This window comes from Lagopus muta, chromosome 8 (assembly GCF_023343835.1).
Source record: "Lagopus muta isolate bLagMut1 chromosome 8, bLagMut1 primary, whole genome shotgun sequence".
In the NCBI taxonomy this organism is placed as follows: domain Eukaryota; kingdom Metazoa; phylum Chordata; class Aves; order Galliformes; family Phasianidae; genus Lagopus; species Lagopus muta.
Window position 1 is genome coordinate 15,153,615 of NC_064440.1, and position 25,952 is coordinate 15,179,566.

The 25,952-nt window shown below is 41.7% G+C and overlaps 2 protein-coding genes and 1 long non-coding RNA gene across 10 annotated transcripts in view; 1 reads left to right on the forward strand and 2 right to left on the reverse strand.

The window, feature by feature from the left end:
• ITGB6 (integrin subunit beta 6) overlaps positions 1-8,063 on the reverse strand; it is a 48,915-nt gene extending 40,852 nt beyond the window's left edge. For 3 of the 5 annotated variants that reach the window (XM_048953495.1, XM_048953489.1, XM_048953488.1), the window contains exons 1-2: positions 7,862-8,063; positions 6,250-7,085 (exon numbers count right to left, since the gene is read on the reverse strand). In XM_048953495.1, the coding sequence (XP_048809452.1) occupies positions 6,250-6,256 (7 nt within the window). In that variant the 5' untranslated portion in view covers positions 6,257-7,085; positions 7,862-8,063. Of the gene's footprint in view, positions 1-2,731; positions 2,777-6,249; positions 7,086-7,861 lie in introns of those variants that run through there. The other 2 variants (XM_048953487.1, XM_048953486.1) reach the window with 1 other exon arrangement.
• Positions 5,360-14,253, forward strand: LOC125697008 (uncharacterized). Its single transcript, XR_007378642.1, has 3 exons — positions 5,360-5,457; positions 11,941-12,016; positions 14,006-14,253. It is a non-coding gene; the product is annotated as an uncharacterized LOC125697008 (long non-coding RNA).
• A 6,321-nt stretch (positions 14,254-20,574) lies between these two features.
• RBMS1 (RNA binding motif single stranded interacting protein 1) overlaps positions 20,575-25,952 on the reverse strand; it is a 137,657-nt gene continuing 132,279 nt past the window's right edge. For 3 of the 4 annotated variants that reach the window (XM_048953500.1, XM_048953498.1, XM_048953501.1), the window contains exons 11-14: positions 24,621-24,731; positions 23,905-23,985; positions 23,578-23,662; positions 20,575-20,816 (exon numbers count right to left, since the gene is read on the reverse strand). In XM_048953500.1, coding sequence (XP_048809457.1) covers positions 23,585-23,662; positions 23,905-23,985; positions 24,621-24,731 — 270 coding nt within the window. In that variant the 3' untranslated portion in view covers positions 20,575-20,816; positions 23,578-23,584. Of the gene's footprint in view, positions 20,839-23,577; positions 23,663-23,904; positions 23,986-24,620; positions 24,732-25,952 lie in introns of all 4 variants that reach the window. The other variant, XM_048953499.1, reaches the window with a different exon arrangement.

The window sequence follows — 25,952 nt, forward strand, 5'->3', positions numbered from 1 at the left end:
TTGTCCTGCCCTCATAGTCTCTGCACTGTGCCCAAGTGATGCCTTTGTACCTCTGCTTTTGTTTTTAGCTTCTCTAATAGCCTACACATCAATTTAAAAGCATACCAGTCACGGATTATTCATCTGCCATGTTTTGCTGTCCTTGAGAGATGCAGGGCCCTGCACTCCTAGCCTGTGTCTCCTTGCACACAGTTTTTGTATACAAATATCTCAGCTTGGCTGTTATGGCACTGTGCTTCCTTTTTTATTTTAAATGTCATTCCTCACATTCCTTTTACTCCTGACATCCAGGACATTTGCCTCACGTTCTCACCCACATTAATGCTTATTTTTCCTGCCCACATTGCTCCCATTTGACATTTCTTTCTTCCCACACCATTTCCTGCTTTTCAGATCCAGCCATGGAAATTATTTACAAGCAGCCCCCAAGCTTCTGTCCTATTTGCTTTGCTTCCAATCCTTTTATTATTATACGCATATATAAAGGTATATTGTTTCCACATATTATTTTGTAGTACTGTTACGTGATTCAATTATGTTACAGAATCACAGAATCATTTGAATTGGAAGGGATCTTAAAGGTCACCCAGCCCAACTCCTTGCAATATATTGCTATCAATTTCAGCAATCCTAATTGCAGAAAAAGAATACCATGCATGCGCAGATGGAGTTCAACTGCTTTCTGTGTAAAATCCTCTTTCCTCTCAAAAGAGAAATGCTTCACAATGCTCCCCATAACATCAATTCTTAAGACATCTGCTACTCTTTATTATCTCACGTGCTTTAACACACCCTCTTCAGGAATGGAACTCTGTGGTGGATTTTTCTTCAGGACAAACCTATTCAGACATATATCCCCATTTTATGTTCTTCTCAGTGCTCTCTCCTTTCCCCCTTCATACTATAGCGTGAGGTGATGTAAGGTTCTTTCATTCCAGAAATGACAGCGTTGTCACAGAAGCCAACACGGCTGTTTTAAAAATGAAAACAAACAAAACAGCCTGCATGCACACACTGCGTATGCATTTGACTGGAATAACATTATTTTAGCTCAAAATTACATCATAGTAGTGCTAATGACTTCATGTTTATGGGGCAGTTTTAAAACAGCTTCAGATAAGAGCAAATATTTTTGAATGAAAGAGACAGAGTGAAAACTTTAATACACTTCTGAACTTGAGTTCAACGGTTTAACAATGAGTAATGTTAACAGTAAGAAGTCTCATCAATTCTCCTGGAGGGCTTTTAGTCATTTGGAGTTATCCATTACCTGAAACTATGTGAACAAAAACATTCAAAGCTAGCCTACAAGACATTGTTGTGTTAGGGAAGGAATGCAGACACTGAGTCATGGCTGCAAGTTATTCATTATACAGCAGTCAGTTATGAAGCTGTTTTTTCCAGCTTTACTCTTTCTTCTGATTTCCCATATGTCACTGACCTGGTGAAGGACCAGGACCTCTTTAAGTCAGCAAAGTCAGCACCCTGACCACCCCAACCGTGTGAGGCACTGGGGAGTCTACCTCAGGGTCACTCTGTGAAACATGTTAATCAACCTGACAATTACCACGTGAGATATGAGAGAAAGAAATGAAAATCTCTGCACGGATTGCAAAATGGCTCAGAAACGTTACAGACAAAACCTGACAGTCAATTATGCAATTTCTTCCAGAGAAGAAGAGAAGTCTTCCAGCATTCATTAATGAAGAGTGAAAGCCTTAGAAATGACTACACTGGTAGCTTTAGCATCTGAAGAACTGGTTTAGAACTAATTCAAGATCAGTTTGCACTCCTGACTAATAAGATTGATACCTGTACAAAGCGTGCTGAATGCAATTTGGAGGAGGCATCTGAATGCCCTTTTAAATTGCAGATCAGTCACTGTGCTCAGTAACATTCAAGAACAGGAGAGGCCAAGGAAGAACTCAGGCAGGTTAAATTCTGGTGCTACGGCTGAGCCCAGAGAACTTGCCGAGCCATCTGTGTGCTATTGGCAAACCTGCAGGGGGCAGGGAATGCAGCTCTTTTTCTCATGCTCAGGGGGAACACCTTTCTCTGTGCTTTTTATAGACACCATCAAGAGGAAAGAGACTTCAAAGTTGGACACAGCTGTCTCCTGTTATACAGGACAAACCTGGGCAAGAAAATTAATTATAAAATTAACAGAGGCTAAGTTGTATATCTCAATTAATTTGGCGAAATTCAAAGTTATGGCTATTCCAATCTTGTTCTGTAGTGCGTCACCTTTCTTGCACACAGGAAAACCACAAATCCCAATTCTGTCTGTTTCATGTTAAGCTGAAGAAAAAAAACGGGACAGCAGATGACCTACAAGCCAAAAACCTGTTAATAATTTCAAGCAAGATTATACAATGAATAGCCAGCAACAGAGCAAATGTGCTAGGAACAGCTTGTAGAAAGTACGGATTTTTGTTCCTGTGATGCCATCATTTTCTCTCTCATTTTTAAAAAACTAATCAATATTTATGATTTAAAACCTACAGAAAAGCAAGGTCACTGCAAGCTTTTTATTCTGACTACAACAATTGAGTTCCTAGAACCCGTTGCTCACTCTTCTTGATATCCATGTAACACCATATCACTGGTAAAGCATTCATTTTTACAAGGTCTTCTTCAACTTCAGCTTGCCCACATGAAGTAAAAAACCTATTTTTTTCCTTCATTCTCAACTCACTATGTAAGTTCTCTTATGTTACTGATTTATTCTTACCATTCTTGCTGTGGTATTTTTCTCTTCTCCTCTGCTTCTTCCTCTCAGTCTCATTTGTTATGTTTAAATGTCAAGCAACAACAGTCTGATTTAGCTAGTGCTTCTGAATTTACATATTAATTAATCTTTCAAGACTTGACCTTTGGCTTACATTCTTCATAGCAGATTATTTTATTCATGATCCCAGTACTGTGCTCATTCTACCACTGTAGAGATGAGGATTGGTCAGGGCAGACTGCTCCTATCTTGCATCCCAAACCAGCCTAGGCTAAGATGAAGCACCACGAGCTCCCGTCTGGTTAGCCTGTGGCTAAGAATCTTTCAGCCTGTGTTTTCTATTAATACTCTGAATAACAGCACAAGCATCACAGAGCCCTCATTTCTACAAGAGCAACAGGTAAATGCTGCCAGAACACAACAGTTCAGCATTTGGAACAGGGGATTTCCAAGTCCAAGCCTGAATGTCTGAGCAGAGAACAGCCAAGCACAAGGGATGCAGAAGCCAGGAAGCAGTCAGAGGGGAAGCAAAGCTTGCTGGAGCAGATTATAAACAACCAGCTGAGGTATTGGCAGTAGTTTTATCATCCATTGCTACTGAATCTGAGGAATTGATGCAATTACGGCACTGTGGGGATTGAAGAGGGCAGGAAACACTCCCTGATGCTGCTAAGGATTGCTGCTACAAGTAGCTTTCCTGCCCTAGGGGAGAGGGGGGACAGCAGCATCTGCTCTCCTACACTTTAAATGGTTCTGCTAAGCTAAAAGCTTTTCCTTAGGAAAAATTAGGGGAAAAAGCCCTTTGTTTTATTAAGGAAAAGCAATGCCTGTATGACCTTAACAAGACTCCTCTGCAGAGGTAGCCAGGAGGCTCTCTCACAGCACTGCTGTTCCTGGGCACTCTGGCAGGGGCTCATTTCAGTAGCAGCTTGTGCTAAAGGAAACCCCGCTATGTTCAAGCTCTACCTCCCAGCTGACAAGCTTGCAGATGGCTGAGTACTGCCTTGTCACAGCCTCCAGGCAGTTGGTGTCAGCAATGGAAACAAGCCCTAAAGGAGAAATCTGTCCTCAGGTTTGCACCTCTGTATTTCTGAGAAAGAGAGGAGAGCCACTGTGAGAGAAACGTTGCTCTGTTCCTGCAGGTCTGCTGAACTCCCTGCAGCTACTCTGCTGGGTGCTGGAAGAAAGCACTTAAAAATGCATTAGGGATAATCTGATGCATTAATTTGTAGGATTTCTTAATGTATGAGATACCAGAGAGCAACTCAGACAGGAGTTCTGGATGCTGTTGAGAAGCTGACCATGTCACAGAAGTCTGATTTATGAGACATATTCCTATCCTCCTAATCTTTCAAAACAAAATGCTGTGAACAACAGTACAGGCATCTTTTGAGATTCCCCCAAAAGCCCTTAGCAGACAGTGTGAATGCTTTAATTAAAGCTTTGACAGAGAAGTAAATCAGGACTACCGTGTCATTTTCCTCCCATGGCATGTTTCTACAAGCTGATGCAGAGTGCTGGGTCAGTGAGATATATCAATATTATAAGGCACACCATGTGTCAGGCCAAACACATTAAAGGCTGATGTTAAATTTTAACGTAGGTCATGAATCACTCAAACTTATTCAGCCATCCAGAATTAATATGAAATGAGAAGTATGAGTAACAAGTTTGGTGAGGTTTCTGTTAATGTTGTTTTGGTTTTATACAGGCAGGAGGATGAGGAGTATGAATCAATGTTCAGATCAGACCAAACTCACTCTGCTCATGTAGGAATGGTGCAGACATTTAGATCACGGTGAAAAGAAACTGACAGTTGCATTTTATTGGAGACCTCATTGTAGCTCTATGAGAACTAAAAGTCTGACAATTTGATATAGGAAGAGTCTGTTAAGAACATGAAATTTGTATTAAAGGACAAATTGAATGTAAAAATGCCATTTAAACAAAGAATAGGTAATGTTCTAATGGCATGCTTCTTTACCAAGTCGCTCTCTTTTTGACCATTTACTGACTTCCATAGCTAGATTTTCTCATGGAGTGTCCAACTGTAAAATCATTTTGATTTAGATCTCAACTACACCACTCAGTCATGAAAACACAAAGCAGTGACACACTCTGCTTGCCTTCACTGACACTAATCAAAGGCCCTACAAACTGTAATAAGTATTAATAAGGTCTTATATTTCTGTACTTTGGGCAATACGTTATCATGATTCATGGTTATTTCTCTCTATTGTCTTTATATCTACTGGTTATATTTCCTTCACAGGTCACCTCTGTCTAGACCAGTGCAATTCCTTACAAAAACAAACTTAATCATTACCAGACATGCAAGCTCAGCTGGGCAAATATGTGGCGTTCTCTAACATTTCTCATCAGATCAACGGTTTCCCTTTCTATTTCCATAGGATAGAAATATTCTGTTCTTACAAACAAAAAGCTTAATTTCCTCCTTATTGTAGGATATATGTTGAAGAAGCATCTCATGGTAACAGTCCCTCTTCCTCCACATTTTTGCTAAGTCTGTGGTACTTCAAAACTTACATCTAGCACTGAGGACAGCATAGAAGCATTCACAGAGCTCTACAGCTATGCCAGAAGCAAGAACTTTCACGGCATCCTGCACTGCCAAAGCTCTACAGTGAAAGGCCATTGTTTAGAAATGGCACAATTGTTAGAGATGGTGGCACAGCAAAAGGAGCACTGAGAGCATCACAACCAGAGACGTAAGTAACAGGTCTATTCATAGAAGTGCTTTTCCCCGGGGAATGGAGGCTTGCGAGTGACTTCATTAACTCTGTCAGCAGACAGAATGCACTGTGCTGGGAGTGAAAGGGAAACAGTCATCAGATGTCCCCAGCCACAGCTGAGGAAAGGCACAGAAGAGATAACTGGCAAGTGTGGTTCTTTCCCCCCATCCAGAAAGAGTTAGTCACATCCCTAAATTTACTGCTCTAATTTCTTTCCTTTTGGCAAAGCAATCTTTTTGTGTACACACTCACTGTTTGCACAAAGGGTGCTTCTGCTGACTAAATGCACTCTTGGAAACTTCCCAGGTTGTGGAAGGTGGGGTGTGAATTCCAGATGGGTTGTTAATTGTAAGGAAACCCTCCAAATATCTAGGCATTTATTACCTTTAATAGCCAAAGACACCCAGCAAACCCTGTAATCCATCATTCAGCGCTGTGCTACATCTGACCTCTTCCATGCTGTAAATCTTCCCTGCCTGCACAGCCAGCAGAACATGTGATTTCTGTATCTCCAGCACATTTCTTCACAGAAGAAGGCTTGTACAGACCAGACAACATTTATCCTTAGAGCCCCCCCACTCTTTGCTACATTAAAAGTATTCATGCCTTCCAAGCCTACCCCGAAGGTGCTGAGTATTTACCCGAAGGCTGTTGTCATGTTGTACAGATCACAATAGTGACTAGCAGCTGGAAGCCAAAACATTTTTTATACACAATCACCTCCTACTTTATCCAAAACCAAAGATACAGAAAACAGTGTCTGCTTACCGCCCATCCCCTGGTACACTTGAGCATTTTTGGGTGCAGAGCAGACCTGTCCAACACTGCAGCAGTTGTGCACAGCAGCTCAGATTCCAGATGGATCACAAGGAGCTTCTCTTTCTGTGCATAGCAGTTTGTTACTCCTTGCAAGCCCCGCAGCTGAGACTTCTTCTGGAGAGCATGCTCTGTCCTATTGCTCCTAACTTTGGTTTTCCCCGTGTGCTCTTCACACTCACTGGGTGCCTGAATTTCACAGATCAATACTTTGGTTACTGTCCATTTTCTAGGATCCACAGAGTGGAAAACATGCTATCTTGTCTAGAAAGTTTGAAGAAAAGTGGCCTAAAATGCCACTGGTCAAAAGGCCTATTCTTTCAGAGGAGGCTCTGATAGCCCTTCGCAACCAATGCAGCTATTTATAGGGATGGTGACAGTGTGTCTAACCCCACAGCACAATGAGCATGAGACGGTCCGCACAAGATGTGATGATAGAGGCCATTCATAAAATCAAAACTGGAATTCACATGCTGAATGTCAATAGTGATTTAAGCAGCCACTTTCTTGCCTCACTCCCAAGGGAAGAAATAAAAGTCCCATTGTCCCGTTCACAATCTCTCTGTAATAATGAATCCATTAGCAGAGTGAGCAATGTTGAAGCTATTCTGATTTTTAGAAGGTCTTTTTTTGTTCCCATAATGCTGTTTTACTCTCTTCCTGAAAGTCAGTGCTTCTGTCTCCCAAACATTCTCTCTCCAGCCAGCTCACATATGTTTTCTCAAGGTATTTCTTTCCTATAAACCAGGCAGTAGGAGCAGGATCATCCCAGTGTGCATCTCATTTCCCTGGGCAGGGACAAACAGACAGGGGAAGCAGTGTAAGGAAAGGAAAAGCAAACAGAGCAGGCAGGCTGAGGTCAGGATCCAGTCCAGACCCCAGTGGAAGCTCCAGAGCTCCACTACAAACCTCAGCACCAGTTAGAGACCCCTCACCACCAGTGTTGTTGCAATAAATACGACCTACTGCAATAAATAAAGCTAAACCTGACATCTGCCAGCCCCAAGCACGACTCAACAGCCATCCCATGTACCTGGGGCGCAGCTGTTCTGGATTACACCCAAAGATGGGAAAGAAAGAAGCCCCTTGCTGTAAGCTTTGGGGGCTGCTGGGGTTACTCTAATAGTAGCATGACCTATGCTTGTATTTGCTCTTTGATTAGACATTTCTTTGGGCCTGAGATGGCTTTCTCTTAAGTGCAACTTGTAGTGTGGTGTGAGGGGAGTGGAAGGCCATCTCTACCAGCACCTGCTGAGGTGATTCAAAGGGAAGAGAAAAGGCAAGTGAACAAGAGACAGGAAAGCTTCAGGGAACTAGACATAGGCCAAAAGCAATGTCAAGTAACGTCAAAACAGATTGCTAAGTTGCATTGTAAGAGAAAAGTCCCTTATGACAGGCTGGAAAAAGCGGTGGAGAGCAAATTTTACTAAGGAGGAGTAGGAGCAGTAACGCTTGTTGCCACCTGCAATGCTATGATGTGATGGAAAGTACATCAGTAACAGCAGGATGACAAAATCTTTCACTGCAGCAAATGAAAAACAGAGGAAGAAAAAAATCTACTTACCTTTGGAAGGGATCATGTAAATAGGAACCTCCAGCAAAATGCCCTCCTGTCCACTGTCAACCCTTGAATGAGGTCTGGGAAGGGGTGGTTCCTGGCTCCATCCCTTCTGGTCACTCAATGCACTGCATGCACCTGGGCTTACCTGGGTTGGCCCTGCCTTCCCACCAGGTGCTCAATCACTGCTTCAGACCACGACTTAGCATTTCTGCTACACTACCTGTGAGCTTGCATTAAGGCTTTCTATTGATACATCCCTGGGGAGCTAACTGATGCCTGAAGTTCTACATCAACAGCTGACTTGAAGGCCAGAAGCATCCAAAGACCATGGATGTGGAGGGACACAGCAAGAAAACCCACCGTGCTGTGGTGGGCACTTCCTGCCCACCCCTGCCTGTCAGCAGCCTTCAGTCAGATACCCATCAGTCGTGGCTTTGGCAAGGTGTGCCACCAAGCAGCATCTGCCACATGCCGGGCTGCAGTAGGTCATTAGAATCAGATAATTCATTACAACTGATGGAGTTTGTTGCTGTTCATAGCATTTTTATTTACTGAAGTCAGTGTAATCTCATGCTAGGTGCACCTCCTGAAACCCTCCTTTCACTACAACAATCAAGATGCATGGGTTTTTTTGCTTTACTTTTTTCGTGTAATGATTTCAGGAGGAGAGGTACAAAAGCCAAGAAAGCAGGATGCTAGATGCAGGGACAGAATGTATGCCATCTCATTAGTTTCCATACAGGACCCAAGTACAAGCAGCTCAGCTTGACAGTGCCTGTTGTGGTACTTATGATTATTAAACCAATTTAATACAGAGGTTGCTGCAAACAGTAACACTGAGCCTTGCCATCTCCCAGGGCTGGGCTGAGACAAGGTGAAGAACGCAATGGTCATCAGCAGGATCAAGACAGTGAGTGGCTCTGGGGGTAAACATTAGAGCTGTCTCACCAGCAGAACCTGAAAATTGCGTTTAAGGTTGTTTTGTTTTGTTTTGTTTTGTTTTTTAACGATACTAAAAAAAGAATTCACAGGGAAAAGGGACAGGGAAAGACTGAGCCCTTCCAGTACAGACAGCTGAATTTTGCCTTTGATTCCTGGAGGAATTTACAGCTAAGAACTAGAACTGAGTTTGTCCTTAGATATGTACATCAGGGAAAAAAGCATTTTTTTCTGCATCCATGCAGATGAACAATGATGGAAAATAGGAAGGGAAGAAGAATTTTGTTAATACACGTCCTAATGACAAACAATAAGTAAGACCTGAAAATACTTTCACTGTAATAGAAAGCAGGCTCTCCATCCCTGGAAATGCACTGTTTTCCTTCAGAGCAAACATTCATTCGTTTTATACGCTGCCCTGAGCCTCACAGCTGCAAGAGCAGTGGTAGCAAAGCAGAGGATCTCATATGCAACAAACAAATTACATCTGATATTACTTTGGACAAACTCAGTGATACCAAATGCCATCACCACTGGTGGCCGTTCCCTTCACCAATCATAGGACTTTGTCCAGGTGCATCCCTGGAATACCTGCAGCTGGAAGTCCAACAAACCCCCATGAGAACTTCATCAGAGCACAGAAGATAATTTTATATATAAATCTACTATGCAAAATTAACTTACGGAATTACCTGAATCTTTTCTGGGACCAATTCTTCTGAGCTGTACATATTTATATGAGATCAAAGTTACGACCAGATATCTCAGGCCTGTCTTCCCAAAGATATTTAACTAATCTGTGGTTGAGACTTCAGGCAACATTCGTGCTAAATGAAGTCATATACGATTTTAGATATCGATGGGCACTCGATTTGTAGATAGGAAAGGATGCTGGAGGTGATGGTGGTAGCAGCTTGTATGTTATTACTTCTATTACAGTACTGCCTCAATCAGAAACAGATCTCTGTAGTAGGGATCACGTGAACATAATTAGACACTACTCATTGAAGAGAGACACAGTATATGAGAGAAATTCACAGCAATAAAGGCAAATTTTGGGGTGTATACCCCACACAGAAGTTTCCAGAAATGAGGCATGGTAGTGGGGATGGGCTGAAAGGATGCTAATGCCTGTAAAGGAACAGCAGCACAATATGTGGGCAGAGGAGGAGCGTGTGTGATTGACAGGAGTAAATGGGCTTCAGTTCTGCTCTTTTGTAAAGAGCATCCTTCACTGTCTGCCCCAGGTTGAGTACACTGCAACCAATCATCAGAGCAGAATCTCGTATTAAATATGTCCGGCATTACTTTATCATAATACTGAGTGAAATGGAAGGCAGCATTAATAGCCTCAAAGAATGAATGACGAAAATATAGGTTATCCAAAATCTATCCAAATGTTCATCATTGTTCAGACATCTATCTGTTGTGCCATGCAGTGAGTGACTATGGGTGTCGTGTGGGACTGAGGCTTTGGGAGATGTCACAAACCGTTGCATTTTTCAAATCATGCTTTATGCAGTAAAATATCTGAAAATGCCAAAATGGGATCAGGCTTTACAAATGGACTAGAATATCTTTTATTTTTTAAACACAAATTCAAGAAGGTTGAAGTGATGCATAACTCCAACAACCCTGAGAAACAGCTAATGTGTAACTTCATACGTACTGCTTTCACAACCAAATCAATCTCTGGAACACCTCGCAAATTGAAGGGCACACCAGGAAACCTTTCATGTGATTTACACAAATCATCAAAAGACATGAACTGACTGATATTTCAGAATGAATTGCATTCTCTTTCTCAGAGTCAGCATCAATATTTCAGCTAGCAACTTACTGGAACCACATTGTCATTATTTATTTATATATATATTTAATTAACCAGTTGCATTGTTCTTTTATTCCTACCTGCAAATTACAGCAATAATGGGAGCAGACGTAGACAATGCGCTATGCAACATTTAGCATTACTTACCATTCAGGACAGACCTTCCAATTCAGAAAGCACAGAATGCATGGCCGCACCCACTGTCAGAACAACCCTCCTAAACATATCATTTATCTCCATCGTGGTAATAAAGAGATTCCTGACATTCTGGCATTAAGAAACCAGAAGTAATACATTAGTTTTAATTTTCCGCTGCTACTTAAACATGAATACATATGATAAAGCACATAGTTTAGAAAACCATGAAGATAGTGTCCTATCCAAATGACAGACTGCCTGGTTGATTTACATGTAATACCAAGTGCTCGTATGAGAAAAGGTTAAAATTAGATTGACAAGCAAATGTGCTACCAGACTGCTGGCTGACAAATGGCAAAGTTATGCCAGCGTATTACTTATTCTGGAGGCGCCCAAGCAGCAAGCAGGAGATAGTAATTCTTGTGCTAGAATACATTCACGTTCAGCATAAACAAAGGGACCCCAGGGTCTGCAATGAGAACATATTAACTCTAAGTAATTTCTGTCAACAAATAAGTCACTGGTAAAATCTTATTATTAGATATGGAATCTGAAAGACTTGTGTTTTCTGAAGTTAAGAGCAGGCTGCTCCACTGTCATTCAAATGAGATCAGAGCAATGCCCTACAAGGACCGCACTGTTCTTCAAGAAGCTGGCTATTGTGCTGTTCCCCTTCCTCCCAGCACTCAGACAGTGCCCTCACACATCAGCCGTGGGACTTTTAATGGCGGCTTTTGGGCCGCAGCCTGACTGCATCTTGGTCACCGTAGGGAGCAGTCTGGTTATCACAGGGCCATGGAGTCCTTTGAGCTTTGAGTCCTTAGAGGCCACCTAGTCCAAGCCCCCACAACGAGCAGGGACACCTACAGCTCCATGCCCTCTCCCATTTCTTAAGCAAATTCTGCTGAGGCCCATGCAGCCAGCTGCCTTTAGCTCATTTACAGGCATCAACTGAGGAAGAATTTTAACTTGCTTTAATAATTTGCAGCTGGATAATGGTGATAATGAACAATTAATACCCAGATGTGCCTCAATTTGTCTGCAAACTGGAAATAAGATTCTGAAAGAGATGAAAACAAGTTAAATTACTGGCAGCTGCTTCTTCGTAACTCATCCTATACAGCCTAATTAGTTACTACTCGGAAATAAACTTTTATTTTTGTTTCTTTATCAGGTGGACAGTACAAAACTGGATCGTACTCCCTTTGGCATTAATGGAAATTCTGCAGCTTACTCCCATGGAATTGCAGGTTGGCTGCAAAGTGAATTTCTCAATATGCGAACATGAATTAATTAGGATTTTACAAAGCAGATAACACTTGAGCCTACCCCTCACTGGAACAATTTTTTTGACATTTTGTTAATATGAAGCTATCCTAAATCTTTAACAGACCCAAGCCCATTTGCCAACCTGTTTCCTTAGGGAAACGTGTTCTAATTCCCTTTCAAATAGCCACGGCAGACAGCATGTTAGGGGAGGGAGCTAATTGTCCCCATTAGTCATCACCTTGTCAGGATGACTGGCAGCCAGGAGACATCAGGCATGCTCAAGGAGCTGTAGCCAGTTAAGATCTCCTCAGTGTGCACTGAGAGACACCTCAAGGTCTGCTGCCCCTTGGTGACACCTGGAAAACCCATCAATATTTTATGCCAGGTCTTTAAAATTTCCAGTAATATTTTTTTCTTCTCCTAAAACTACTGTCAGGTAATGGGGAGAGGGAAAAAAGGTGAATCTGAGGTTTGAATCACGGCATGGTCCCACTCTAGCCTCCTCCCCTGAGGTATTGCCCTCATATATGAGCAATGGCCGGGGACATGCAGCAGCAATTTGTTACAATCTGAAACAATCCGCTAGGGTGCAAAATAACCTCTCTAAAAAGAGCAACCATTTCTGGAAAAAAAATTTTGCTTATTGAAACTATGAGATAAGGAATGGAATTTACCACCAGGCTTCACAAGTAGCTGTCGGGAACAGCTATTAAGGTAGGAATTAGACAAAATTCAGATCTCACACAAACAGTTGTAGCTCAGCAAGTGCGCTCGCACTGACAGGCTGGTTTCAGTCCTCCAGGCAAGAGAGGCAAGAAGTGAGAGACGCTTGCAGAGCATCTGCTCATGAGATCAGACAAGTCTGTCTCGTTGGCAGAGCTATTGTCCTTTGGTCACACCAATCCTAATTTGAGTCCTGCTTGCAGCAGCATAGAAAACCTGTGACAAACATAGTCACGCTGGCACTGAGGTGGCTGCCAAAAGGAAATCACTGCGAATACTCGAAACTGCAAAGGGGGAAAAAAAAAAACACAGAGAAAGAAAGCTTTCAGATCCAAAGTTTGCAAAAGAAAATGAAGATATTGGACTTTTGATTTTCTTCCCCAGTCCTGCTTCCAAATAAAAAGAAATCCTCACAAATTACAAACACACGCCTGGATCAGGTCCTTACCCAGAAGTACAGGTCTGTGTCTGCATGCTGATTTGCCTCAAGCTGGGGTGTATGCAAAACAGAGAAATGCATTATATTTCCAGACTTGCAATATTTTGTACTTCTTATTCATGGTTGTCTATGAACTGCCCTGTTTGTTCTTGTTGCTCTTTGGGTCTTTTATTGTATCTGATACAGCAGTGAATCCAGAAATGATTCATCTAATTACTTGGATGAGTGACAAAATCCCTGGCAGAGGTTAACAAATGCTTCTTGTAGTCCACATCTAGGAATCGGATTGTGTAGGATCAAATCATTGGCCTTGCCCTGAGCACCACAGCTCTGCACAGAGCTGGGTACCCTGCAGAGCCAGAGGTGAATACACCCCTCTGAAATGTGTCTGCAAACCAATTTCTCCCAACAAACAAAAGACTTCTGAGACTTGAAACTCCAGTGCTCGGTCTGGACTATGGCTAATTTATTCATTACATTCAAGCTGTACCGAAGGTAGAGACAAGGCAGCAAAAATAACCGCTATCTGTCTTGCCCGCTTCCCCATCTCTATCAGCACTCTGGATAGACTGATAAAAATTCATGTTTAGTGACCACTGAAAGGTCTTCCGGAGTGAGCTTTGCAGTAACAAGCAGCCTTTCCTGTGTTGTCCCAAATGCTGCTCATACTTTTGGTTGTAGAGAAATTTCCTTTAGCCCCTATGAGACTCCTTTATTTTCAGAGCTTTGTTACCTTCCTGAAAAGGTGTTTGTGGCTTTTACACTTTGTTAGGGATGTGTATATATCTAATTGTCTTGCCTCTTACAGAGAAAAAACAATGACAACAAAAATGATGTTTCCAAGACTATATGGCCATGCACTGGCTCGAGTTCACGGGTCTCTTCGGGAATGAATCTTCCTGGAATCGGGAGCACTTGTATTTTATCTCACGAAGATGGCACGCTGCTTCGCTTTTAGTGATTCGGATCTAGAAGAGCAGCATCACCATTACAGCCCACGAACGGGAGCTCACCTTTTGTATTGCTCCGGCTCAGAAGGAAGCTGCCCTCTGGCGGCCGCGGTGCTCTCTCTCGGGTGGGATGGGGGGGAGGGGTTGTGGGGTCACTCCCCAGCACGATCCCTGCAGCAACCGCAGGAGGAAGCTGCGGGCCGCTGGGGTCACCGGCAGACAGAACCCTCCGGGCCCTGCATCGCTCTCACTGTCAGTCCGCAGGGCCGGATGCGGTGCTGAGCCCGTTCCTCGCAGCCGATCGCACGGCCTCAGAGGAAGCAGGTGTGCTGAACATACCTCACTGCAACGCCCGCAGTGCTGCCTTGTGCCCCCACTTGCTCTCCCAGGGCTTGCTGCCTTCGGCTGCAATGCAGTTTCGGGAGAGGAATTCCTGGAACTGCTTAATTCTTCCCCGCCTTTTTCTCCATCACTCCCATGGTTCAAGAGCTCAGCGCTGCCTGACCCGCAGCGTGCTGCCGAACCTTCCTCCTGCTCACACTAGAGCTGTTCTGCTGACAGCTGCAACTTGCTAAGCTATGGCAAGCGAGCAATGCGTGGCTGGAGGAGGTCAGGAACCTAACATACATGCAGCTGGTTACTTCTTCAGCATTCTTTTTTTATTTTTATTGTTGCACTTGTCTCTCTTATAGCAGCTTAAAATTGAACTGTTCTGTCCAGGCAAAAAGCAGTGACTACTGAAGCTTGTTGAATACTCACTCAGCACTTGAGCAAGGTTTTCTTGACATCAAGGAGACCCAGAATGTGTCATCCCAGCCACCAACCCACCATGTCCCAAGAACTGGCTGTCCCTGCACCCCACAACCCATCTCTGACACAGCCCAGATGCCTTCTTTTGGCCTTCTTTAAGCTTTTTTCTGTTACCCTTATGCACTTTACAGATATTGCTTGAATGCATCAATGGTATATCAGGTGTTAAATTTCATGTAGTTAGCTGGGAAAATCACTGGGAAAAATTCCTATTGCAAATTGCTTCTTTACAATCAGTGGAACGTATATGCAGAAATGTGTTTCCCTTGTTACTTTTTGGAACACTACCAAAACAGTCTCTGAAGCAGTGAAGCTACCCGTACAGTTGCCTGTGCAGGTTGGTCTGAGCACCTGCAGGAAGTCTAAGGTGCCACATCCCTACAGTCACTGAGTTTATAACATACCTCTTCCTATCCCAGTGAAGCTGCTGGAAAATATCATATAATTCAGCTGAAAGGAGACTGATGAAATTGAGCCCAATTCAGAAGAATACTGACGTAACCATGGAGTGAAGGGCTACCGTTGAAAAGGCAAGATGGACAATGCAAGCAGCCCAAGCTTGCCTGCTGACAAATCATCCTTTCTTCTGTGGCAGATGAAAAAGTCCAGTGGTATTTTCCTGTGATATGGTTTCTTGTTGATTGCAGAAAAGAGCTGCAAGGCTTTCTCAGACAGTAGATGCAGTTAGAGCTGTCCTGAAAAGGAAACTTACTCACTCCGCATGCAGACTTTTACTTACTCCCTCTGGTCACTGCATTGTAAATCTTCACTGTTCTGACATCAGTTTGGCTTTCCCTAGGAGACGGAGGAGATGCTGCCAAACAGAATAGGCTTTGTATATTCTAACCCCTATTCTGGATAGAATTAATGGCCCAAGAGCGAAAGCCAAAAGCCTCAGATTTGTTTGGGTTAATCAACGCCAGAATTTGTTGGCTAGGATATGGTACAGATGATCTTTCACAGTTGAAAGACTACGTCAGTATTGCAAGTGTTTGGAAGGTAACAGCACACATGTCTTAAATGCCATCACATAACACATGGGCTTGCACAATAAGGCATTGCTGGACAGGGTACGAATGAGCATCTTATTCCAAAGCATGTGAAAGTTTGCAAATAATTTTGGAATGGTTGATCAAAGCAAAAGGAGCAGGTGCAGTGCTGTGTGCATGGGAGGAGTAGGAGTAATGAACGCATAGAAAGGCTCCGGCTCACAAAGAGGATTTCTCATGATGTCAGCTGTTTCTAAGGAGAGTGAGTTGGCACTGTTTCGGTTGATCATCCAGGTTGTCTAGGGTGGTGGAGGCACCGTGACATAAATTAACCTCAGAAGGGAAAGCAGTACCTATGATCTATTCACTGTTGCTATTACTTTTGTGAAAACCAGACAGAGAGTACTGGGAAAGTGCTTTAAACTACTGTGACTTATGTCACAATTATTCTAGGCCAATATACGCAAACAGTCACTAACAGAGCTCAGCTGATCAACAGCACTTTGTTAACTTGCAGCTAGTGCACTGCTTGCAATAACTCAGCTCAGTTAATTTAGAGAACAGAGGAAATTAAAATGTTTTATTGAACCCCTACACAAAGACTAGCTTCTAATCACTAACAGCCAACAAGCAATAGGGTCAGTCCATAATCTTGCACAAAGTATTTGTGTTAGGATAAAACCACTGTACATGAATACAGTGTTTATTGGTATTTGTTAACAGGACTGTGTTAACAGCGTGTTTGCAAGCAGGGTTCAAAACCAAACTGTGAGCATCGGGGTGGAGTTGATGTTTGAACAAGGCAGCAGGTAATAGATTAATTTTATGACATATAATAAAGCATATTACATAAGGATATTGCACTATTGCAGATTGTCTGATAGAAATGATATGCACAGGCTTATTCCAACAGGCAAAGGGTACTTATATGCAAGCTTTCATTCTCATCAAATACAGCTGGACTTACAGAGAGGTAGGTTTATCATAGCACTAATTAGAAAAGCAAATAGATAGAGAAAGCCTTTCCAACCCACATTATTCTGACTCTTCCATAAAGCTTTTGTAAGGGAGCATTTGTACTTAACTCAGAAGGGCTGCTTGTGAGATTAACTTGATACGATGGTGAAAGGAACAATGCAACAAAACCCCTTAGAAGTTTGCTGCATTCATCCATTATATTTTACATAAGCAACACGCTGGGCCAGCATTTAAATTACCACAAAATAGCAACCTGGTATTTTTTCAGCTACATGAGTCTTGTCCTGTTAGTAGCACAGAGTATGAGGCTTTTCTTTCTTCACTGATAAGAGCCATTGTTGTCGTGGACATTTTTATTGCCAAAGCTACTGTAAATTTTGTTTTCTAACCTGTAGGTGAGTCCCTTTTGTTTGTTCTACCGAAAACAGTCTCAATATCTCAGTGTCGTGCAGTGGAAGCCTGGGCTGTGCCTGTAGGGCAGCCCTAACCTACCCATCTCACAGGCTGCCTGCCCCAGTGCAGGGCTGGTGAGGCACTTGAACCATGTCAAAAAGAGGTGGAGAATGTAAGAAGTGCTCTTTGGGGCAGCACACCCCCTGCTGCCTGGCAATGAGTCCCCAAGTCCCCACTCTGCCCCCCGGAGTCCCCATGTGTCAGAGCCTGCTGAGCCAGCACCACACGGCATTGTGGGCCTGGAGAGTGGCAGAGCCTTCATTGAGCTGGTTGATATTTAACTTGATTTTGTTTCCAGATCTTACTTTAAGCAGGGCAGCCCTCTGATACACGGCATCAGCAGCATGATCTTGCCAAAAGGATGATAAAAATCAGAGATTACCTTTAGGGAAAGAGATGCTTACAGAATGCAGCTGGAAGAGGATCACTCAGGCTGACTTTGCATCCTACTGAAGCAGTGTGCTCCAGAACGGAGTATTGCAGCCAGCTCCAGTGCAGCTGGAACTGGGGTCCTTCTGGCTGCAGCTCAGTGCGAGGAGCTACCAGAGACCTTTGCCCCAATCGCTGCCTGCATCCACACTAGAGTGTGAATGCACACCTCTCATAGGAACAGGAGCTCTTGCATTCAAACAGCTACATTTGGCCACGTATTTGTCACGAGTACTTCCTGTTCTGTCTGAAAGAGTAAGGAACTTGTAATGTGCTTCAAAACAGTTAAAACGTGATCGTAGCAAAAGACAGAGGGCAAAGCCTGCACACCAAGCATGGAGCATCGCTGAGCACTTTGGCCTAAAGGCAAAGGTTCCACCACAACTTGGTTGGGCTTTTTCCCCAGTAAAGGAACAGCTGAAGGAAACAGACGATGCATTTTCTTTTTTTTTCTTTTTTTTTTTTTTTTTCTTTTTTTGGATCTTTTTTATTCAAAAGTTTTCAAAGAAATAAAACAGAAAAAAGCTAACAATCTAATCAAATTTACAGTTCAAAAATGTATTTTGGCGTTTAACAACAAGTCCTAGGAAACAAAACTACAGAGTTATCTTGAACCGGACAAATAAGTTACCACTGGCAAGTTTGTGGCACTAGTAAAACAAAAATAAAAAATTAACTCTCTTGATCATATAGATATCTCTATGAAAATCTTTTTTTTTCAATCTGTACAAAAGGTCTTTCTTCATAAATTAATTTTTTATAATTTAATGGCTGTCTACTATGTGATGTTTAAGTAACTGATCATTTCTTTATGTACAGAGGTTAAATTTCCCAAATCTTACCCAGACAATGAGTATGGCACTTAGTTCAGACGTTTCGGCAGCAGCTCTTCCCGCCCTCTAACACAGCCATCATACTGCGGTTCGAAGTAACGCAAAAGTATCAAGTAGTGAGAGATCCAGGCATGGAAATCCACCCGACCCAGGGAAGGTGCTGCAGAAAGTCTGGACTTTGACAAAGCAGTAATATTCCAGGGAGCATAGAACCAATAATACCACAACTTTTCAAAAAAAGAAAAAACAAAAACACATCTCTTACGACTATGTATTTCACTAGAATCTACACTTCTCAGAGCAGCAATTTACTTTTGAAACTATGAAATGTCACCGACATCTATACTCCAATACTCACACAAAATTTAAAAACTAAAAAATACTCGAAAGAAACAACTGTTAGCCCCAGCTCCTGAGCCGGGATGATTTGGTCTGTGGAAACAGGGAGGGCCAGCAACCTGTCCCAATACAAAAGGAAATAAACTTTGAGGTAGATAACTGATCATATACAGCTGACCAGAGAAGTACACAGTTTTGGAAGACAACTTAATTTATCGTTTGATTTAAAACATATGCGATCGTAATAAAGAGCTTTAGTAGCAGTGAATTATCTAATATGTGAAGTACAAATAACTGTATTTATGAATCAGGAATTTCATAGTTTCAAAATCGGTTTTCTTTACACTTAACACTTGTAGTGATGATGTAAAGTGTGGCACTGCTTGGATCCAAGTCTTCCTTCATGCTTTTGTGTCCATACATCAATTAAAATTATAAAACCTAAATGCAAATGTACAAAAAAGGCACATTCTCCTAACCGCAAACTGGTCCGGCAAAAATAAAGAGTACAGAAGACGTAATGCTGAGACAAATCAGAATTATTGGTTACTGGCTCTTTGTTCTTTGGTAAAGTTACCTTTTAAAAGTGCCAAGTCTTTTTATTTTTATTTACCTACAATAGAGAGCTAGTACCCAATCAATTATGCTTCTCCTCGCATCTCAGCTTGTGTTTGAAAACGAGTCCTTTAGCTTTTGCCATTTTGCTGCAATAGCAACTTTTGTGTTTGCTAAGTCTCAGTACGATCCTCATCCTAAAGCACTATCATTAGTATAAAGAAAGGACAAAAACATTCGGTGAGATCCCCACCCCAAACTCCCTATTCTACCTACACTAAAACTAGAACATCGAGTTAGTTTCCAAAAAAAAGGCAAAAAAAGATTTTACATTGCATCATACAGCAGAGTTCCTAAGTCATCCGAACTACCAGAGGGAGCTATCGGCGTACGGCCTTACAAACGATTTATCCTATTAAAATTTCCCCATCAGAAAATGTGTTTCACACAAAACAGTTTTCCCCTCTTGCATTTCACTACCTTACATATTATGTGAAAAATCATTAAAAACACTTACTACACATTAAAAAAGCCAAATTTTCAGCAATTTTTATTGACTACCTTTAAAAGCCCTATGCTGCTGTTTTACAAGGCATAATAGACCAGCTCATTTGGTCAAAGCATTCTACACCATTAGTTTGGACTACTTACTGAAATAGCTACAGCATCGAAAGATTTAAGGCAAATTGGAATTCATAGAAAAGGATAAGACACTTCACACTACATTAAAAGAAAAACAGAAGGCTAAAAGACCAGACGCTATAACTGCAACACTGCACTAAAGCAACACTCACACACTGCAAGCACAGAACATCATCCTAGATGTTTTACTATTTTAAACTTCAGAAAACCCATTTCATACAATTAAAAAAAAAAAAAAAAAAATTAAAAAAAAAAACAAAACAGGAAAAAAAATAAAAGGAAAGAAAGGAAATAAAAATAAACCAAAACACAAATTCTGTCATGCACATGAATAGTCTTCGTGGTCATCTGTGCATACCCAGAAATTTGAATTTTTTTTTTTGCGTCGTAACACTTGATAAAAATTTTTTTTTTTACTAAAATAAACCTGTTCATGGGAACAGCTACTAGATGAATTTAAGGTTTTTCTTATGCACCTTATAGAACTTATAGCAAAAATAGTTTTAGTTGATTTCATTATAAATAACATTTTCAAGAACCTGTGCAAAACTGTCAATAATTCCTAAAGCACAATTGATCAGTAAAATCCATGATTGTTTCAGCCTTTGCACCCTTCTCCAGGCCGGGTCAACACCGGGCATCTGCAACACAGAAAAGTCAGAGCTACAGCAGGGTTACGAACTGCATTCATTTTGCTAACATGGCTGTGTGTGAGCTGCACCACCTCCTCCTCTAGACAGCTGGGAGCAGACTGAGTGAATCAGAGCACAGATCTGAAAAGCAAAGCCAGGTGGCACTCCAGGTGCTCGGCACTTACTGGGATACGGCTCTCTGCCAGCATGTGGCCTCCCCACTGTGCTTTCCCCCTTTACCTCTAATAAAGATAAGCATGCAGAATGCCCACCGAGGAGCTGGGAGGCTGCGTTCCAAGCTATCTCCCTGCCTACTTTCTTCTTGTTGGTTGCTTTTAATCGACCCAAAGCAGATGAGTGAGTGGGCCTACTGCTGCTGCATCCAAAGGCTTCCATCTCTGGATGAGACAAGAAGAGGGAGGGTGTGCACAGCTCCCCACAGCCAAAGCACAGGCAGCTCCCGTGCTTCCACGCTGGTTAACTTTTAACAGCAATTCGAGGCTCATTAAACATGAAGGGAGGCTCTTCCATTTGCTATCAGATTAAGTTATCAGATGGGCTTTGAAACACATTCAGCTAATGAAAAGTTAAGACAATTTTGGAATTTTTCAAGGAAAGGCAGTGTGTTAATTTAAAGTTTGTACATTCATTGGTGCATATTAAATTATATTGCGCTATTTTCAAGTCCCTTTGACTATTTTCGCATAGCAGCAACTTGTTGACAAGAAACAATACAGCTATTAAGTGTATTCATCAAGGGAAAGGTGCTGGGTGTTCCCGACGGACTGCACTGACTCATGTTAGTGTGCTGGTTGTCATTTGCCACTTATTCAGGGCAAAATATATCCCAACTTTTAATAGCACATCTCCAAAAGTGCTGTGCACATATTTAGAAAAAAGCTTCCATTTGTCAACAGTGACAAAACTACAACAATTACAAGGCCACAGTGTTCCCTGTATTTAGGGCAAGAAATAACCGTCAGTTCCCTCCCCTTCACCTGTCTGATAAATGACAAGTACCGGCATGCTCTGAGGACAGAAATACCGAATGCCATACTCCGGAGCTGAAATCAGCTGAGCAATATTACCCTTCCCCTTGTGCCCACACCCACTGCTGCAGATTTCCCTGCGCAGATGAGTGCAGGCAGCAGAGCTTCTCTAGGAATAAAATCATGGAGGATTTTATCACTTCCATCAAGCACCACCAGCTGCTCATAGAGCTCAGTGTGCTACAGAGTCAATGTTAGACAACATTTCTCAGGTTGCAGCACACCTGATCCCTCTTCAGGAGTCTACATGCTGCTCCTCCTATGGCCCCTATCTATGAGAAAGAGGCTGGCACACTGCTGGAGGTGTGGGGATGCCATGTAGGATTCTGTTGTCCCACCTACTACAGATCTCTGTTCACAAGGAAGCTTTACGTGCCCACAGGGAAGACTTAACGGCAAAACAAGTAATTCCTTGAAAAGTGGTTAACACCAACCAATAGCCCTGGCATGGGAAGCACGCAGGAGCCATGGTTTTAACACTAGGAGATGGGGAATGAAAAGAGTCTGTGGCTTTGCTTCTCCCTGCCTTGGAAGAAAACCAAGGATGTGGGCTTGTTCTAGATGCCGGCGTTTGGCCAGACTAAAATAATAAACACAGGTCATATGTTGTGCTATGCGGACCGTGCCAGCTGTCGAATGTGCAAAGTTTCCCAATCGGTTTGTTTCTATCTTCACATACTTGAACATGTAAGAAGCTGTTATGCCAATAATAGGGATGAGAGCAGTGTTGTCAAATAACACAGTTCACCTGCAGAATCAAAAGTGATGTCAAAAAGTGTGTACTGTTAGATTTGTGCATTTTAAAGACAGCATCACAACAGTGGGAACCCTTGCGTGTAACTGCGTGAGGTTTTTGAGTACTTTAGGAATGCCACAAGGGCTGTGAAAAAAAACATTTCTAAGACCACCTCTCATACATACTTGAAGTTGAATGAAATTATTTTGCATTAGGTCTTACAAAATTTGATTTAAAAATTATGTAGTCCAGTTGCTTGGTTTACAACGCACCCAGAAAAAGATGTGTTAGGGAAAAACTAACTTCCAGTAATTTAAGGCATGGAGGATGAAGGAGGGGATGGTTAGTGCAAACAGCATTTTCAGGATAGTGATCTACTGAAAGATAAATGGTATACAGAAGGAGTTAGAATAAAACTAATGAAGGGTCAGTAAGGAATGCAAGCAGAGACATAGGAAACCTGCAGCAGGAAAGTAAATAAATAACTCTGGAATTAAAGCCAATCCAGGACTTCGATTAAAAATCAGTTGACAAAATTCTGGACCAAACTGCTACTTCCTAGAATAAAGGATGGGCACAGAAATTTGCAAGAGTGTCAGCAAAGATTTCTGAAAGACCAGAACCCACTTGCATACTCTCTAAGTCTGATGTGAAGCTGCTTCCCAATCCAATACAAAGGTTTTTTATACTAACTCATTGTTTTTCTTATATACCACATGATTTACACAAGATTAATAAAATAGAATATAATCCACATATGCTATAGAGAAAGTATCCAAGTGCTGTTATTTGTAATTCATTAACTCACTTTTTCCTTTCCCTTCTGACTCTGGCCAAATTCATGTTAATTTCAGTGTCTGTCCCCCAGATATTAACAATGTTATTTATATGATATGTGCAAGAACTTTCAATGCAGAGTACTGCATGTTATGAAAAAAAAATATATTTAAATTCACATCTTTCATGTGACAGGAGGAGCCCCTACCTCACAGTTACTTATTTTGTTGATACGTGTACGGAGAATGGTCACTGGACGTCTCTACTGTAACCTGCTGTTGACCACTGGCTTCCTGAAAATGAAGAGGGAGAAAAGATGTGAGACAAAAGCAGACAGCGTTACCTGCAATCTGTATTTCCTTGCAGTGTTTGCAATTAGGTCTTTAAGTCTAAGACCTTTCAAACATGTCAGAATACATGCACAGTTACAGCACTTCAGCTGGCAATACTCCTTGCAACAAATAATAAGAATAAAATAAATTTAAAATAGTATATTTGTATCTCTTATCTCTGGTCTTCTGCATCACATACTGACCTCAACAGGAACCGCTGCTGTCTGGACATGTGTGTATTGGGGTATGTAGGCTCCTTGCATAGCTGTTGTGGCTGGCATGTACTACAAGGAGAGAAGCATGTTAAGCTGAGCTGAAGTCCAATGAAAATCTAAGAGTATTCAAAACACCTGTCATGACACCATGTAATAGATATCAAATGTTTCCCACACGTGAGAGACTTTTGTGTCTGAAACTAAGAGCCTTTTCAGAAAACTGAGGTGGTGTTTTTTTGTTTTTTTTTTTTTTTTAATGCCTGATTTAACCTTCAAAAACTCAGTAAAGAATTTTTCTGTGTTAATCCTTACACATATATATATTAACTCTCTACTCAGAAGAGAAGAGTCTGTTGGTTTAGAGTCTGGCCTTCATCTCCTCTTCCTGCCTAGTTTTTGCTTCACACAATGTATAACTTTCAGCTCTCAGGTCTTCTGAAGAACAAAAACAACTGTTGTTTCTTTTTCACTCTGGAGTCATCTCCCGGGTTCCTTTCATTTGTTTTATCTATTTTGCTTGCTCACTATATCTGACTAGCTAATAGACTGAATAAATAATGCTGAATCTAATTAATATATGGAGACAGTTCTTAATATTTTATCGAATGAAGATTTTTTTACATGTAAATGTACACTCATACTGTTATCTACACACAATATTTTTCACTTGCAAAAGTTCTATTTTGTATTTAATTGCTACATACTGTTCCAGTACTGCCTAATGAAAGATGACTCATCTGCTGCGTCAAAGGGCTTATCATTGATGCAGGCTGTAGTGACATGGTGTGGTCCATGGAGGGAGTCAGTACAGCACCCTATGAAAACAAAGAAAGAAATGATGAAGGCAACAATCAGGTTTTAATTATGTTTTTCGAGAGTCTAAGTAGGTGCTGTCCTTTCAAGGGGATGTACTGCATGAATTCTCCTCAATGCAAGGCACTGACTGACTCAGCAAACAGCTCATGGGCACTCTAACAGGGATGCGTTTTGCACAGCTTGGTCACAGGGTAAGTACTGCACTGACTTCCTACTGAGCATAAACAGATACAAAATGCACTTGAGACACCTGCTGCAAACACGAGTTCAACTACATGTTAACTTCACAGTAAAACTTGGCACATTACTAGGTACAGATTCGCTTAGTTTGAGCTTTGGAATTTCAGGCCTTAAGAGGCATTTGTCCCATTTTTAGGAATAGAGGCTTTGGAGGAACACCTGTGGTAGGAGAATGTTACCTGCACATGTCATGTTCACACACAAGACAAATTTTAGATGAGGGGGTCAGCAGAACTGCAAACAGACTTGGTTATCTATAAAAACACTAGCTGCCAGGATGGCTCTATGGCTCTGGGGCCACTTTGCTAACTTTACAAAGTTACAAAGATGTGAGCATTTTTAAAAACTCAACATTGCTAAATAGGCCAAGGCACGCTTGTCAGGTTTTCAGAGTTATCTGAAATTGAAGGTTATCAATTGATTTTATTTTACTAATCATGTTCTGCAAAAATATATTTCCAAGCACTCTGTATGAGTTATGCTTGCAGAAGTGTTGATTAAAATAGATGGAGGGTCAAAATCAACAGCAATAACCACAGTGTACTGAAAGCTAGGATTTTTAATCTATAGCTATTCCTTAAAATGAAAGAAAAAAACAAACCAACCAACCCTACGGAGTGTAGTTGGAAAAACAACCATGTGACCAGCGTAGATGAAATGAGTCACAGGCACATCAAACACTGAAAGAATTTCCTGTCTGCAGACTGCAGGCTTCTCTGCAAAGCAAATGAGTAAGACAGCACCAATTTCTGCACAGACCAAAACTAAACTTACGTCAAAAAACTAGATTGTTATTTTTCAGCTACGAAATCTCATACTGCATATCTTCAAAACAGATAGATCTCACGGTGCTATAACATATTAACTCGCGTCTCCTACAGCATTAATTTGCAAGATGGCTTTTAGGAAATTCCGAGTTGACAGAAAAGTTAAAACCAGTTTGTGTGTGTGTTTAACATTCAAAGATTACAAATACAACA